This window comes from Ixodes scapularis, unplaced genomic scaffold, assembly GCF_016920785.2.
Source record: "Ixodes scapularis isolate PalLabHiFi unplaced genomic scaffold, ASM1692078v2 PGA_scaffold4__175_contigs__length_147842914, whole genome shotgun sequence".
In the NCBI taxonomy this organism is placed as follows: domain Eukaryota; kingdom Metazoa; phylum Arthropoda; class Arachnida; order Ixodida; family Ixodidae; genus Ixodes; species Ixodes scapularis.
In genome coordinates, this window is record NW_024609879.1 from 68449963 (window position 1) to 68461982 (window position 12020).

At 45.7% G+C, this 12020-nt stretch overlaps 1 protein-coding gene across 1 annotated transcript in view; it reads right to left on the bottom strand.

The window, feature by feature from the left end:
• LOC120844749 (galanin-like G-protein coupled receptor npr-9) overlaps positions 1 to 12020 on the bottom strand; it is a 103439-nt gene that overhangs the window by 88452 nt on the left and 2967 nt on the right. Inside the window, exon 2 of the mRNA XM_042293589.1 lies at positions 5676 to 5956. Within this exon, the coding sequence (XP_042149523.1) occupies positions 5676 to 5956 (281 nt within the window). The remainder of the gene's footprint in view (positions 1 to 5675; positions 5957 to 12020) is intronic.

A 12020-nucleotide genomic window follows, 5' to 3' on the forward strand; every position in this document is an offset into this window, starting at 1 on the left:
ATCACCTGGAAGTTCTGTTCCTCATACTGTTGTGTCGATCTTTGAATGTGCTGTGAACAGACGTGCCGTGTGAGTGTACCCTTTTTCGTTCACTCTGCTAGACTCCTCATCCTGAAGTTCTGTGTCTCAAATGTTTGTGTCGATTTTCTTTTAATGTCCTGTGACCAGACGGGCAAACCAATTTTAACTCTTTTTCGTCTTGTCTCTGTATGCTTCACATCAACGATTTTTTTTCTTCTGATAATTTATATTGATTAGTACTGCTGAAGTAAACATTTACTGTGGTCTTCTAGTCTCTTAACGTTTCTTTGTTTTTTTCTTTTTTTTCTTTCTGACCGACTATGATACCAATTCTACCTGAAAGGATTCGGTCACACAAGCCCATGTCGGCTTTGACGAACCTGACTGCTTTGTCATGAGTATAGTTCTCGAAAATAAATGTATTATTTTGTATTATTATTATTATTAAACAAGATCGCAACGCCGCCATTTCTCCCGCAGTGGCCACTCTGGGAATTGCCACGGCTCACGAATTGATTCAGGTTGAGTCTCGAGAAGACCGATGGTGCCATCTCGGAGGACCATCACGTCGTACCTATATAGATGAACTTTCACGTTCTGACTAGTCTCTCCCCCTCCTCCCAGATATTTCGGACTGTTAAAGAAAACAATACGGAGAAAGAGGGCATGGTCGAGCTTATTTTAATCTGAAATTATTTATGCATATGTATTGCTACTGTCGCTCTTCACTGCATAAAAGATCGCGTAGATGGTCATTGTTAAGGCGGGTTCTCACATACAGCGAAGCGCTGATGTAACGCTGCTCACCTGCCGTCAGGTACTTATCTTATGCCATGAGCAACAGTTTCGACGGTGCGATACGAAGCTGGTGAACGCTCCCGTCGGCACGCTGCATGCGTGAACAGGCTTTTAGAAACTCGTTGTCAGAAGGCACTACTCGCCACATGCTCGGTGGCTCGAAAGTTCAAAGCTACGCCATTTCGACCTAAATAACTGTGCCATTAGTAAAAAATATTCAATAAATAAACATAACAATAAATGCAAAAATAAAAAGCTGGAAGAAAAAAAAAACTATCAAGAACCCGGCCGGAAGTGTTGTATTCCTGGATATTCAGAGGCCCAGAACTATGAAACAAGTTTCTCCTACCAAAATGTGTACAGGCCAAAAGAAACACGTCCAGAAAACGTAAAATGTGTAAAAAAAAATTATGACGCGCTGAACTTGAACAATTTTAGAAATTTTCCCCCATGAGTTAATTTATTCCTCAGCGTGAAAAAAAAACAATAAATACATTATTTTGTATTCTGCAGATGGTAGTGATATGTACTGTCTCTGGTGTTATTTGAGATGCGATACCCCAAACAATGTAGGCGAAAAAATTACCAAGTTTAGGGCATAATTGTCCGTAGGTACACGTTTGAATATTTATTATAAAGTCGTCTTGAACAAAAATAATTGGATATTAAGACGACACTTACTTAGGCGTTATATGGATAATTCTTAAAAAGTTTAACATCTCTACCATAAATAGCTTCGGCTATAGCGCGCTTCAAATATGGCACAAACGACAATTGTCAAACACCCGTCGTCCTTCCTTGCTCCTTCGTGAATCTATTTTTCTAAAACCAAGCAAGCCAGATGATTGAAATAAACGGCATTGTCTTTCGCAAGGAATGCGGCACCCCATGTAAAATTGCGAAAAAAAAAATTACTAATGTACCTCACTGCTTGAATCCAAATGAAACCGCCCGCCGGTCTTTCGAAGTTTGACAAACTTCGAACTTTTACCCTAAAAGTTCGAAGTTCGTCAAACTTTTGACTATTCAGGAATCGAGAGTTCGCCAATTTTCGAATTCTTTAGATTAATAAGATCGAAGTTTCGAAAATTATCGAATTTATTAGCTCAGAAAGTTCGAAAGTTCGAAAAGCTTCGAACTTTTCAGTGCTAGAAGTTCGAAAGTTCAAAAATCATCGAATTTTTAAGTCTATCAAGTTCGAAAGTTCGACAAGCATGGTATTTTGCAGCGTAATAAGTTCGAAAATTCGAAAAGCGTCGAACTTGTTAGTTTAATAAGTTCGAAAATTGGACTTCCGTCAAATTTCTCGATATGGAAAGTTCGAAATTCCGAAATATTTCGAACCTTTCGTACCGATTAATTCCGTCATCGAAACTTCGATCCGAAAAAAGTTTGCGGCATCCCTATTTCTGACTCGTCGCTGAAGGGTGGAGCTGTTATCGTATTTAGTTTGGTCTCGGTGGACGCCAGCGGTCCAGGTTCCAAGGGTGAGTTTCCCAACTGAGTGCTCTATGACGTTAATGTAAACCAAATCAGAGAAGAAAAAAAAAACTGACTGATTTTTTTAATGAGCTTTATTTGCAACATATTTCGCGTTCTGATTTGCTCGCAATGGGACGTTACGTAACTGACAAACGAGGTGCAAGGGAAAACGAGAGGTCAAGGTTCCGATTTTTTTCGAAATAGCGCACTGCCTCTTGATCGTGCTCAACCTAACATAACTCTTCCTTGCTTGACGATCTTCTGATTTAAAAGCAAAACAAAGGCGATTAAAAAGCATCGAATGATAGACAAACGGTAAATAGAAAAATATTTGTGGGGTTATTTTGGCGGGCAATGTTTTATTTATATCTTTACAGTAATTTGGTCTGATTTAAATCAGGATTAAAATTATACTGATTTTTGTTCTCCAGCCTGGTTTTAAGAATCTATGGTGCACATTTTGTTACGGACAGGATTAAACTAGCATAAAGGTATTTCTGTTGTTCTGCCTCTCGGGTTGCTCTTAAGTGAGCTTATCTTTGAGAAAACAGTTAAACAGTTGCGTTAAAAACCGAACAGGTTGTGGGTAACCTTCGCTCTTCAAAGTTCACCTGGACGATGCTTAGTGGCCCGTGCGTCTCTTGTTCCTTATAGCCGGAGCCAGCGTAGGAATGCAGTAGGAGCTTTGCTTCGAGTGCGAGCTTTCTGCTATGATAACGCTTCGTTGCACTGGCAGTAAAGACCTGGCAGTAGCCAAATATTGTGCTCCAGGCGGAGCTTCTAGTGAGTATTTAAAAAGCTAAAAGCGCAAGACAAGACGAGGAAGAAGAAAACTAACACAACACAGACAGGCGCTACTCGCCGGTGACAGCTTACGAACGCTAGTGAGTTCTTAACCCTTTACTGACGAAATCATTTTGACAGAATGCACAATCTCCGGGGATTTCATTTGATGTCGCCACAAAGGCACACCAATTTCACTCGCCGGTAGTAATATGTGCAGTGGCTTTTGGTGTGAAGATACCGCAGATATTATTTGGGTTCTAGAATTTCGTTCTATACCTTACTATGTTAACTAAAATAAAGTTACTATGTATCAATAGCAAGTTAACAGGCAGGTGCCTTGGGCCCACTCTTCTAGCGGTCCTTCGCAAAATGAAGTCATAATTTTGTTTTGTTTTTGTCCGTTTAAACTTGTTTGGGGAGTGCTACTTTTCGCCCTTAACATAGTGTTTCATTTGGGTGCATTTGCACGCTGCCATCCTCATAGCTCAAACATGATTACGCGGAGGATTTAGTATTGATTGTCCGTTTTGCCTAATACAAATATCTAATAAAATTGGACAAATCATTACGTTTTAGTCAGTGCTCCAGCACGTGCTCCCGCTGCTTCGACTGCTTCGGCACAGAAAGGTGTCCCTGAGTAGAGCTGCACTCGAAGGGATTGACACACGCAAGGTTCATTGCTTTTTATTGCTTTAAAGAAGATAACAGCAGTCGCAGCTTACCCGCAAGCCGTTGAGCGTTGGCTGTTGTGCGCGAGCACGATTTCCAGCCGAACGACGACGCACCACCACTTGCTTTTAATCAGTGCGTCGGCGTTCGGCTGGGGTTCGTTTAATATAGACAATCCAGCACTTCACCCTTTTAATATGCGAGGCGTTGACACAGACTTGTACGGTACTCAATAACAAGTAACCAAATTACGTGTGACCGATTACATTTTGAAGCTTGCTACCGAGGTGTCGTCCAACCAAACCCCTGACATAAGAATAGTTTACCCGAATTCGGGGTTTAGGACGTAGATCTTAATTCGATGATTATAATGCAATGTGAACAGTACAAACGACCCATATCAAAATCGGCAAAAACAATGTCGAACGGTTGGTTTTCAAGGTAACTGCCAAATAGATTTCGTCTTGACTAATCAAGTAATCTAACTGAATATTTTTTTAAAGAGAAAATATTTACACTTTTGATTGCTTTTTTTTTTTTGTTCTCGAGTGACACGTGTTAGACTGGCATTGGCTAATTGTGCTCGACGCTCTCCCTCGCAGCTCATCAGTGTATAGGTGTGTGACGCTACACTCTCAGAAAAAAAGGTGTATTATTACACCCCTTGTCCCATATAATACACCCCAAAATTTCAATTCGACCGTACAGCGCCCCATAATCGAACAGGCGGCCCCAAAGTTTATGAGGGGCTTGATAGCCGTGTGGCACAACTTATTAAGATAGCTGATGTACGTATTATTGAATACAAAAAGAGATTATCTGAGTTTTCTTGGCCGTACTGCAAAAGCTCCGTGTTTTTTTCCCTTGGACTTTGATACGCAATTTAGCAATTTAACAAGTTATATCGCACCGTTATCAAGCCCCTCGTAAAATTTGGGGCCGTCTGTTCGACTATAGGGCGCTGTACGTCGAAATGAAGTTTTGGGGTGTATTATATGGGACAAAAGGGTGTAAGGTGATACCCTTTTTTTTTTAGAGTGTACGGGACAAGAACAAGCAAGGCAGATTCCGTAATTCGTTATGCGCTACGCACGCCGCCCTTCAGCAGTTTGGAAGGGGGTCATTTGGGGAAAAAAAACAACGTCCATAGTTACGTCCATCGAAAGCTTTAGGCCTCTTGTTGGTCCCTTTTTAGCTCGCGGCGAAGCCCTCTCCCGGCAGTAGAGCACGCGACGAGGAAGTCGTAAAGCATTCACACGGCCAGCATAATGGTAATCAGCCCGCGCATTGAGCGCATGCTTGTATGCCACGCGCAAAGTATTACCGACTGACTGATTCGCCGCCGACCATAACGGGGTATTCATACCGGGGAGAAATCCCTCCCTTCGCTCCCCCAGTCGTGTATCGCGTGGCAACGACGTCACGTGGATGCAGTTTTGTAGCTACTTGATTGGCTCCTTCGAATCGAATTGTTCACTGTGGTTGGACTTAAAGCGAAGTATAATTCCAAGCTTCTGACAATCGTGGCTTTCGAAATGGCTCTATTGTGGCGTAACCAAAACACCTAAAGCTTCGGTTCTACTGCTAATACAGTACAGTATGCAGGCAGGTTCTGAGGCTACTGTTTTTATTTAATGGTGGTCATGTCACATTAGTCATAAAAAATAAACAGTCAGAAGACATGATCGAATCATACAAGTGTATGAAGCAAACATGATTCGAACATGCCTGAGGCGCGTCCGCGGGTAGTCTTGTCACAATGTTTTCAGCGAACGCCGTCCCTCATGTATAATGTACGAGCAGTGACGAGCAGTGAGACACCTGCTGAAGACATGCCGAAACGAAAAGACCACAGGTCGTCTAGGAATGTGATAGGCGGCTTGTGTCCGTAAACGTGACAATTGTCTCTCTCTACTCACTTCTCGTACTCTGGCTTGAGTCCGCACTCCTGGTATCCGCCTGGGACCTCGTGGACTCCGACGAAGAGCAGCAGATGCGCGTTGAAGGCGAAGCTGCAGAGCGCAGTCGCCAGGATGGCCAGCTTCGGTCTCAGCCTCGTCGAGCCCAGCTGTAGCCGCCACAGCGGGTAGCGGATGGCCACGAAGCGCTCAGCCGTGAAGCCCACCGTCAGCCAAACGGAGCAGCAGCTGAAGGCCGACGATAGGAAGACCAGGATCTGACAGCCACCACGCCGGTACACCTGGGCAACGGGGGAACGTTGGCCTACTTAAGAAGTTTCATCGATACCTACCTGTAATGCTTACACGGAAAGAGAGTGAAAAAGAGTGAAGACGAGAGCTCGTAGGCTCGCCAGGGATCCGAGCTCTGATTGGGAGCGTCGTGGTATTGACACGAAGGATAACTGCCTTTGTCTCTAGCAACTGTCTTTCTTCAGTCAGAGCGAATATGACCCTCATCTGAGCCTCGTGTGGTGTCTCGCGTTCAAACGCAGGACGCTCTCGTTCGTCGCTCAAACTAGTTCGAAGGGTGAGTAGAAATAAATGCAGCTTCCCGTCTATTTCTATCCTTGAAATTAGAGCTCGCTGCTCTGACGTCCCCAGAGTCCTTTCTTGGTCTCCCTCAGCGTCTATTCCCATCTACCAGAAAGAACTGAAAGAAAGGTGAGAGCGCAGTTGATCTAGAAAATCAGCGCAAGAGACGCGGAAGGAGAAAGAACACACCCACCGTCTCTGACCAATGCCACCTATAATACTATGCCTGCAATTGACATCATCGTTAGTGGACCCGCCCAAGCGGAAAACGCGCCGAAGTTCGATAAGAATCGCCGCAAAGCAGCAGAGTCTTCCGTCGCGGCGTCGCCGCACTCCAGCGTCGTGCTCGATGTCAGCCGCATACAAGACTCGCTGGCCACAGTGCTGACACGAGCTAGACGGCACTGCGTGATGACGCCTGGGGAGGAAAGGCGCAGCCTTTGTTTTCTAGGTGGTATTGCTCTGACACAGTTAAGACGTCAATCCTCGACGCAAGAAGTTGAAAGGTATACAGCACCATTCGCCATCGACTAAAGAAGGCGAACCGGGGCCAATCCTTGAAAATACAAACACGGGGGGACAATATATGGACATAATCTTGCCTGGAACGCCGTTAGCATATACTTTTGAGCGTACTCTTATTATAATAAAGTCCGGCAGTGAGCTCCTTTCCTAAATATGTCATTTTAGTGGAAGGGTTATCTAGGGTGCTGTGCAGCATGAACTTCCCTTTTTGGGAGATGATACACTTCGAGACCGAGAAGGGGGAGACCGGGGGGGGGGGGGGTACCCCCCTTCTTCAGATATTAAAAGAAATTGGTTGGTGCATAGGTGTACTATGCAGCATAATGTTTTGTAGAACTACGGGTGGGTGGAACTTAAATTACTAAATTCTGGGGAATTAGCGCCATTGACTTCCCTGCGTGCTAGCCGGACACAAACAAATACAGACGACCAAAACCTCGCAAGGTGATTGGCTGAAGATGAAAAACTTATTGACAACTGTAAGATATAAATTGCGCGCCGGGAAACTGGTACACAATAGGAGCGTGTACGCTACGAAAATCAATGGACGGAAGTAACAAACATAACATGGCGAAGAACACATGGCCACACCTTACATCTCGTGATCACACACAAGGAGGGTTCCCTCATTTACCTAATGAATGAACATGTGAGCCAGGGGTAGCGCTCGGCTGACCAACGTTCGACCCCCCCCCTCCCCCGCGCGTCTCACACCTGTGCAAGGGCTGCGAAAAGCAAGTGAATGCGACAACCGACCAGGGGTGCAAATCTGGTCGCAAACGGAACCTTTCGAGTTGTGACGTATCGAGAAAGAAGGGGCGGAGCCTCAAACTAAAATGATTCTTGTTTGAGGCTCCGCCCCAACCTTCGGGTTCACGCACGCGGTCAGCCAGAATCTGACGATCCCCCTACGTCGCGATGACGTGTCCACGCAGTTGGGGCGCAGAAATCCCCGCATTTCCCCCTGTTCTTTTTGTTATCTTCTTTCTTTTCTCCGGGAGTTAAAACGAGCAAATAACAGAGAAAAGGCTACCTTCCGGGAAATGGAAGGAAACAGAGAAAAGTATTATTATCTTTTTATAAAATGCGAAATATTATTTCAATAATTATGATTAAAGTAAATTTAGCTAAGATATCTCAGCTTGTGTTCTCGAAGTCTTTCGCTACGGTCTTTGAAAACAAACATGGCGAAAACCGCGGTAACGACCTTGTCGTGTTTGTTCCTCGTTTGCGTCGTTGCTTTCCCTGCTTCTGCACGATACGGATGGCATTACGAGAAAAAAAAAATATTACGTGAAGGTGCGCTGCGACACCGATCATCCTTTGTGAAGCCGCCGTGAACATAAGCTGCAAATGAAATTTCCTGTTTGACTGTAAAGGAGACTTCAAATGGGTACAGAGCTGACGACGACTCTATGGTAGTATATGACAAGTCATGAGATCGACGCAGAGTGCAACGGTTGTGAGCATTCTGTGGATGATGCAGGAAAGTTTCTTCGGGCAGTTTTAATAATGCTTTGCTCCTTTGCTCACTGCAGTGATTATGCCGGTATAATCTACATAAGCCATGCTCTTCTCTTTCGGCGCTGAAGAAATGCACGCGAAGGCATAATCTCGGGCAGTCTTTTTTACTTATTTTTATTTGCAGAATAGCTCGTGCAAGAAAAAAACGGCTTTTACGTTTTTACACGTCCCTACATAGGTACCTCGCTTTCCCATTGGCTTCATTGCGCGTGACGATTCAACGCCATTTGCCATGGAAACGTTCGTGAAGCTAGAAAGCCTCTGTTTGCCGCTAACAGTCATTTTTCGAGTTCGGGTTGTGACGACAAAATGACGTAAGAACAAGAATGCACGGGACTATTTGCATTGTTTTAACTCGACAACCGTACCCTTGGCGAGTTCAACTCGAAAGAACATGGCCGCGATGCTCGTCGGATCGACCGCGGCTGGGGTTTGACATGCGATCGATCACTTGATCAACGCGCACACGAATGCTTTCGTGCTGTTGGATGAGCCCATTCGGCGGCAGGACCGGGTCGAAGAGCACAGTGAGCTGGCTTTTAACGTCTCCGATGTAACGCTTGGCGAGATGCAAGACTTGGCTCCTATTTGTGCCGGTGTTAGGAAGCTTGAAAGTGGTGGTGTTGTTGTGGCTCGTACGGTTACGTTGCTGAGGTTATGAAGACGGTAATAGACCTCCATTCAGCGTTGCCGTGCATTAAGATTCAAAACCTCACCTTGACACAAAGGGAACCACGTTTCCGCGAGCACGGAGGCAGCAGCCAACGGTCCGAGAAAGAATTGTGCCGCCGCCACGACCGCCAGCGATCGCCCCAACAGCAAAACAACAAACGACAAGCTCATTGAGGTTAGTGTAGTGCTGACTACTGATTCATCAGACGACAAAGGTGAATGATGCAAAAAGCAACGTAAGTTTGCCAGCGTTTTGCAAAACGAATTCGTTCCGTTGAAAATTTAATTTGTGGAATTCGTTAACGCCTTAAAAGTTTGACGGGGACCGCATTGTGAACGCAGGCTTCACACAAGTGTTTTCTACAGTGTGTGCTTTGGCTGCATGCATATAAAGACAAAAACACTGCCTATATGGTGCATAAAATAAAAAAAATTTTGTTTATCTTGATAATGCTGACTATCTATTGAGTGCTGTTGATAGTAGTGGCGTAGCCAGGAACTTCTAAGGGGGTGAGGATGGAGGGGGGTTGAGGTGGCTGGGTTGTTCATGACTTGGCGTGCGGGGAGGTTGGTGTCGGAATGTGTGTGTATATTCTAGGGCCCGCCAGATTTGATGAGGGAAGGAGCGAAGCCCCATAAACCCCCCCCCCCCCCTGGCTTTGCCACATAAGGAGAGCGTCCTACATTCTCAGGCTGCTATAAGCATGTGCATAGCCACTGAGCTCGTACCACAATGGCAAGATAGTTGCTGACATTCTTCACGTTACGTAGCAGTTCTTTCTTTAGTACATATGCTCGCTTTTCCTTCACACATCTACTCTGCCTCCGCTTGTCGTTTATGCTTGATGGTGATAAGCCAACAGTGCGTATTTGCTCTGCATCACAAGCAAATTTCAAAAGTCCAGCTCACACTACTCTTTAATTTCAATGAGTTACTGTCACTTTTGAAACGACAATCTATTTAATTGCTATAATAACCTTTACATTAAACACACGTGTGTTGAATGCAGGACAATTCTATTTTTATTGTTTTTCTTGGTCACGAAGATGACAACCATCCACCAGACACTGGCTAAATTTCTCGTCTACAGTGGGTAACAATGTTACCATACTCTGTCAGACTAAACTGCTGCAGTCTATACAAGTAACGATTCATTTTAGGACAGACCTGTTGGTAGTTTTTTGCAGGGCATCGAAACGTGTTCTTACGACTTTCCGATGACTGACTTGCAATTCCAGCAACTTGGCGTGAAAAGGTAAATTATCTAATTGATACAACAAAATGCCATCAGCAACCGATCCAGATTTTATTGCGTGATTGACAGTAGCTACAGACCGCAACAAATTGTCAACTAAAGACATAGGTACTAAGCGTACATTAACTTCGAAGCGGTAGAAACCCTGAAGTTTAAACGTCAACTTACCACCATGTTGTTAATGGCAAAATGGTGTTTGCGGCAAAGTGTTGGAGTCCTTCAAAATGGTGACGGTCTCCTACAAACCGATGATGACGGTGACGAAGGTTTAGTTGCAGTCTAAGTTTAGTCAACGCACCCGACGACGTCGGTGTGCTTGTCATGGTGGCGACGAAAGCCTTCTTTCGCACATGCCTCAGCTGCCTCGGTCCGGGGTTTTGTCGACCCAACCGTCTCTTCCCAGCCGGTTGACAGCGATACTCACGACGGCCGTCACGGCTCTGATCACCATCCACTTGGCATTAGCTATGCGATCATCGGGAGCAACCGTGCCCTTGTAGTTCCACGTTGCGAAAAATCTCAGTGCGATTCAATTAGTAGCTGCTGCTCGACGGTAATCATCTCTCATCGTCGAAGTCTCTCGTTGTCACACTGCGATCACACGGTGCTTTTCGACAAGTGGTATTGTAGTCAGAAACAGTCGTCGTGCATCGCGAAGGGAACCGGGTGCTCGCGGAAAACCCGTCATTGTACGCGTTGGTCAAGCCATCGTTGAGCAACTAGCGTCGCCGCCATTTTCTACGCTCTAGAATCCTGCCCAAAGCTTGTTCCCCTTCGTGCAATAGAAGGAGAGGTTGGCTTGCACTGCGCAAGCGCGCCTGCTCGACAGAGACGTTGAAAGCCCAGAGCACGTCCTTGTAGCGCCTACACCCGTACTAGCTCGCACTTATAGTGAAACAGAGAGTAGGGTGTGTCGAGTAATACCGCAGTTAATCTAGTTACGCGACTTCCGCTATGTGCTACGTAGGTCGGACGTGGTCATACGTCACTTTGTCGTCACGGTCCGAACTCGAAGAGCGACAGTTACGGCAAACGGTTGCTTTCGTGTTTCGCGAACGTTCCCATGGGAACCGCGTAGAATAATCACGCGGGCTGTGGCCAATAGGAGCGCGCGGTTCGTAGGGGGGAGGAGTTTTCGAGAAACACGAACTTGACCGTTTGTGACCAGAATAGCACTCCAGACGGACGTAGCGACAAGACTATAGCCTGAGGAAATCTTCCTCACCCCACCAAAAGATATCGGAGTCTAGGTGGCTCAGCAGTGTACCCCGCAATAAAGCAACTGTATGTGCTCCGCCTTGAAGAGCAGCGTACCGCAATGGTGCTTCCAGGGCGGCCATGTTGGATCGAAAGCCGCATTGCGGGAAGCGACCGTCGCATCTGCAAAAGCGTCGGATGCGCGAGCTACAAGATCGTTCTGCGTGTCGTCTTCCCAGACCTTCAAAACATATTTTAAAACATTGCTCGCGTGATAAAACAACGCGATTATACTGTACCTTGTGGCTACATATAATGTTGAATGTAAAAAGAACCTTCCAGTTTGTTCAATTTTAGTATAGGATGTCTATTTCGCAAACGCAGAGCGAGAAACATGACCTGTCCGAAACTTGGCACCTGCAAGGTCGCTTTTCCGCAAGATCATCGGATCCAGTTCTGTGAACTCACGGTCCACGGACGTCCACGGAAAGGCGTTTGTCCCATCCTTCTGCTCAAGAGTGGTCCGGGCAACGCAGAGCTCCTCAACGACTCGAGCTGGTGGAACTTTGCGCATTTCGAGGTCTAGTGACGCCTGTCT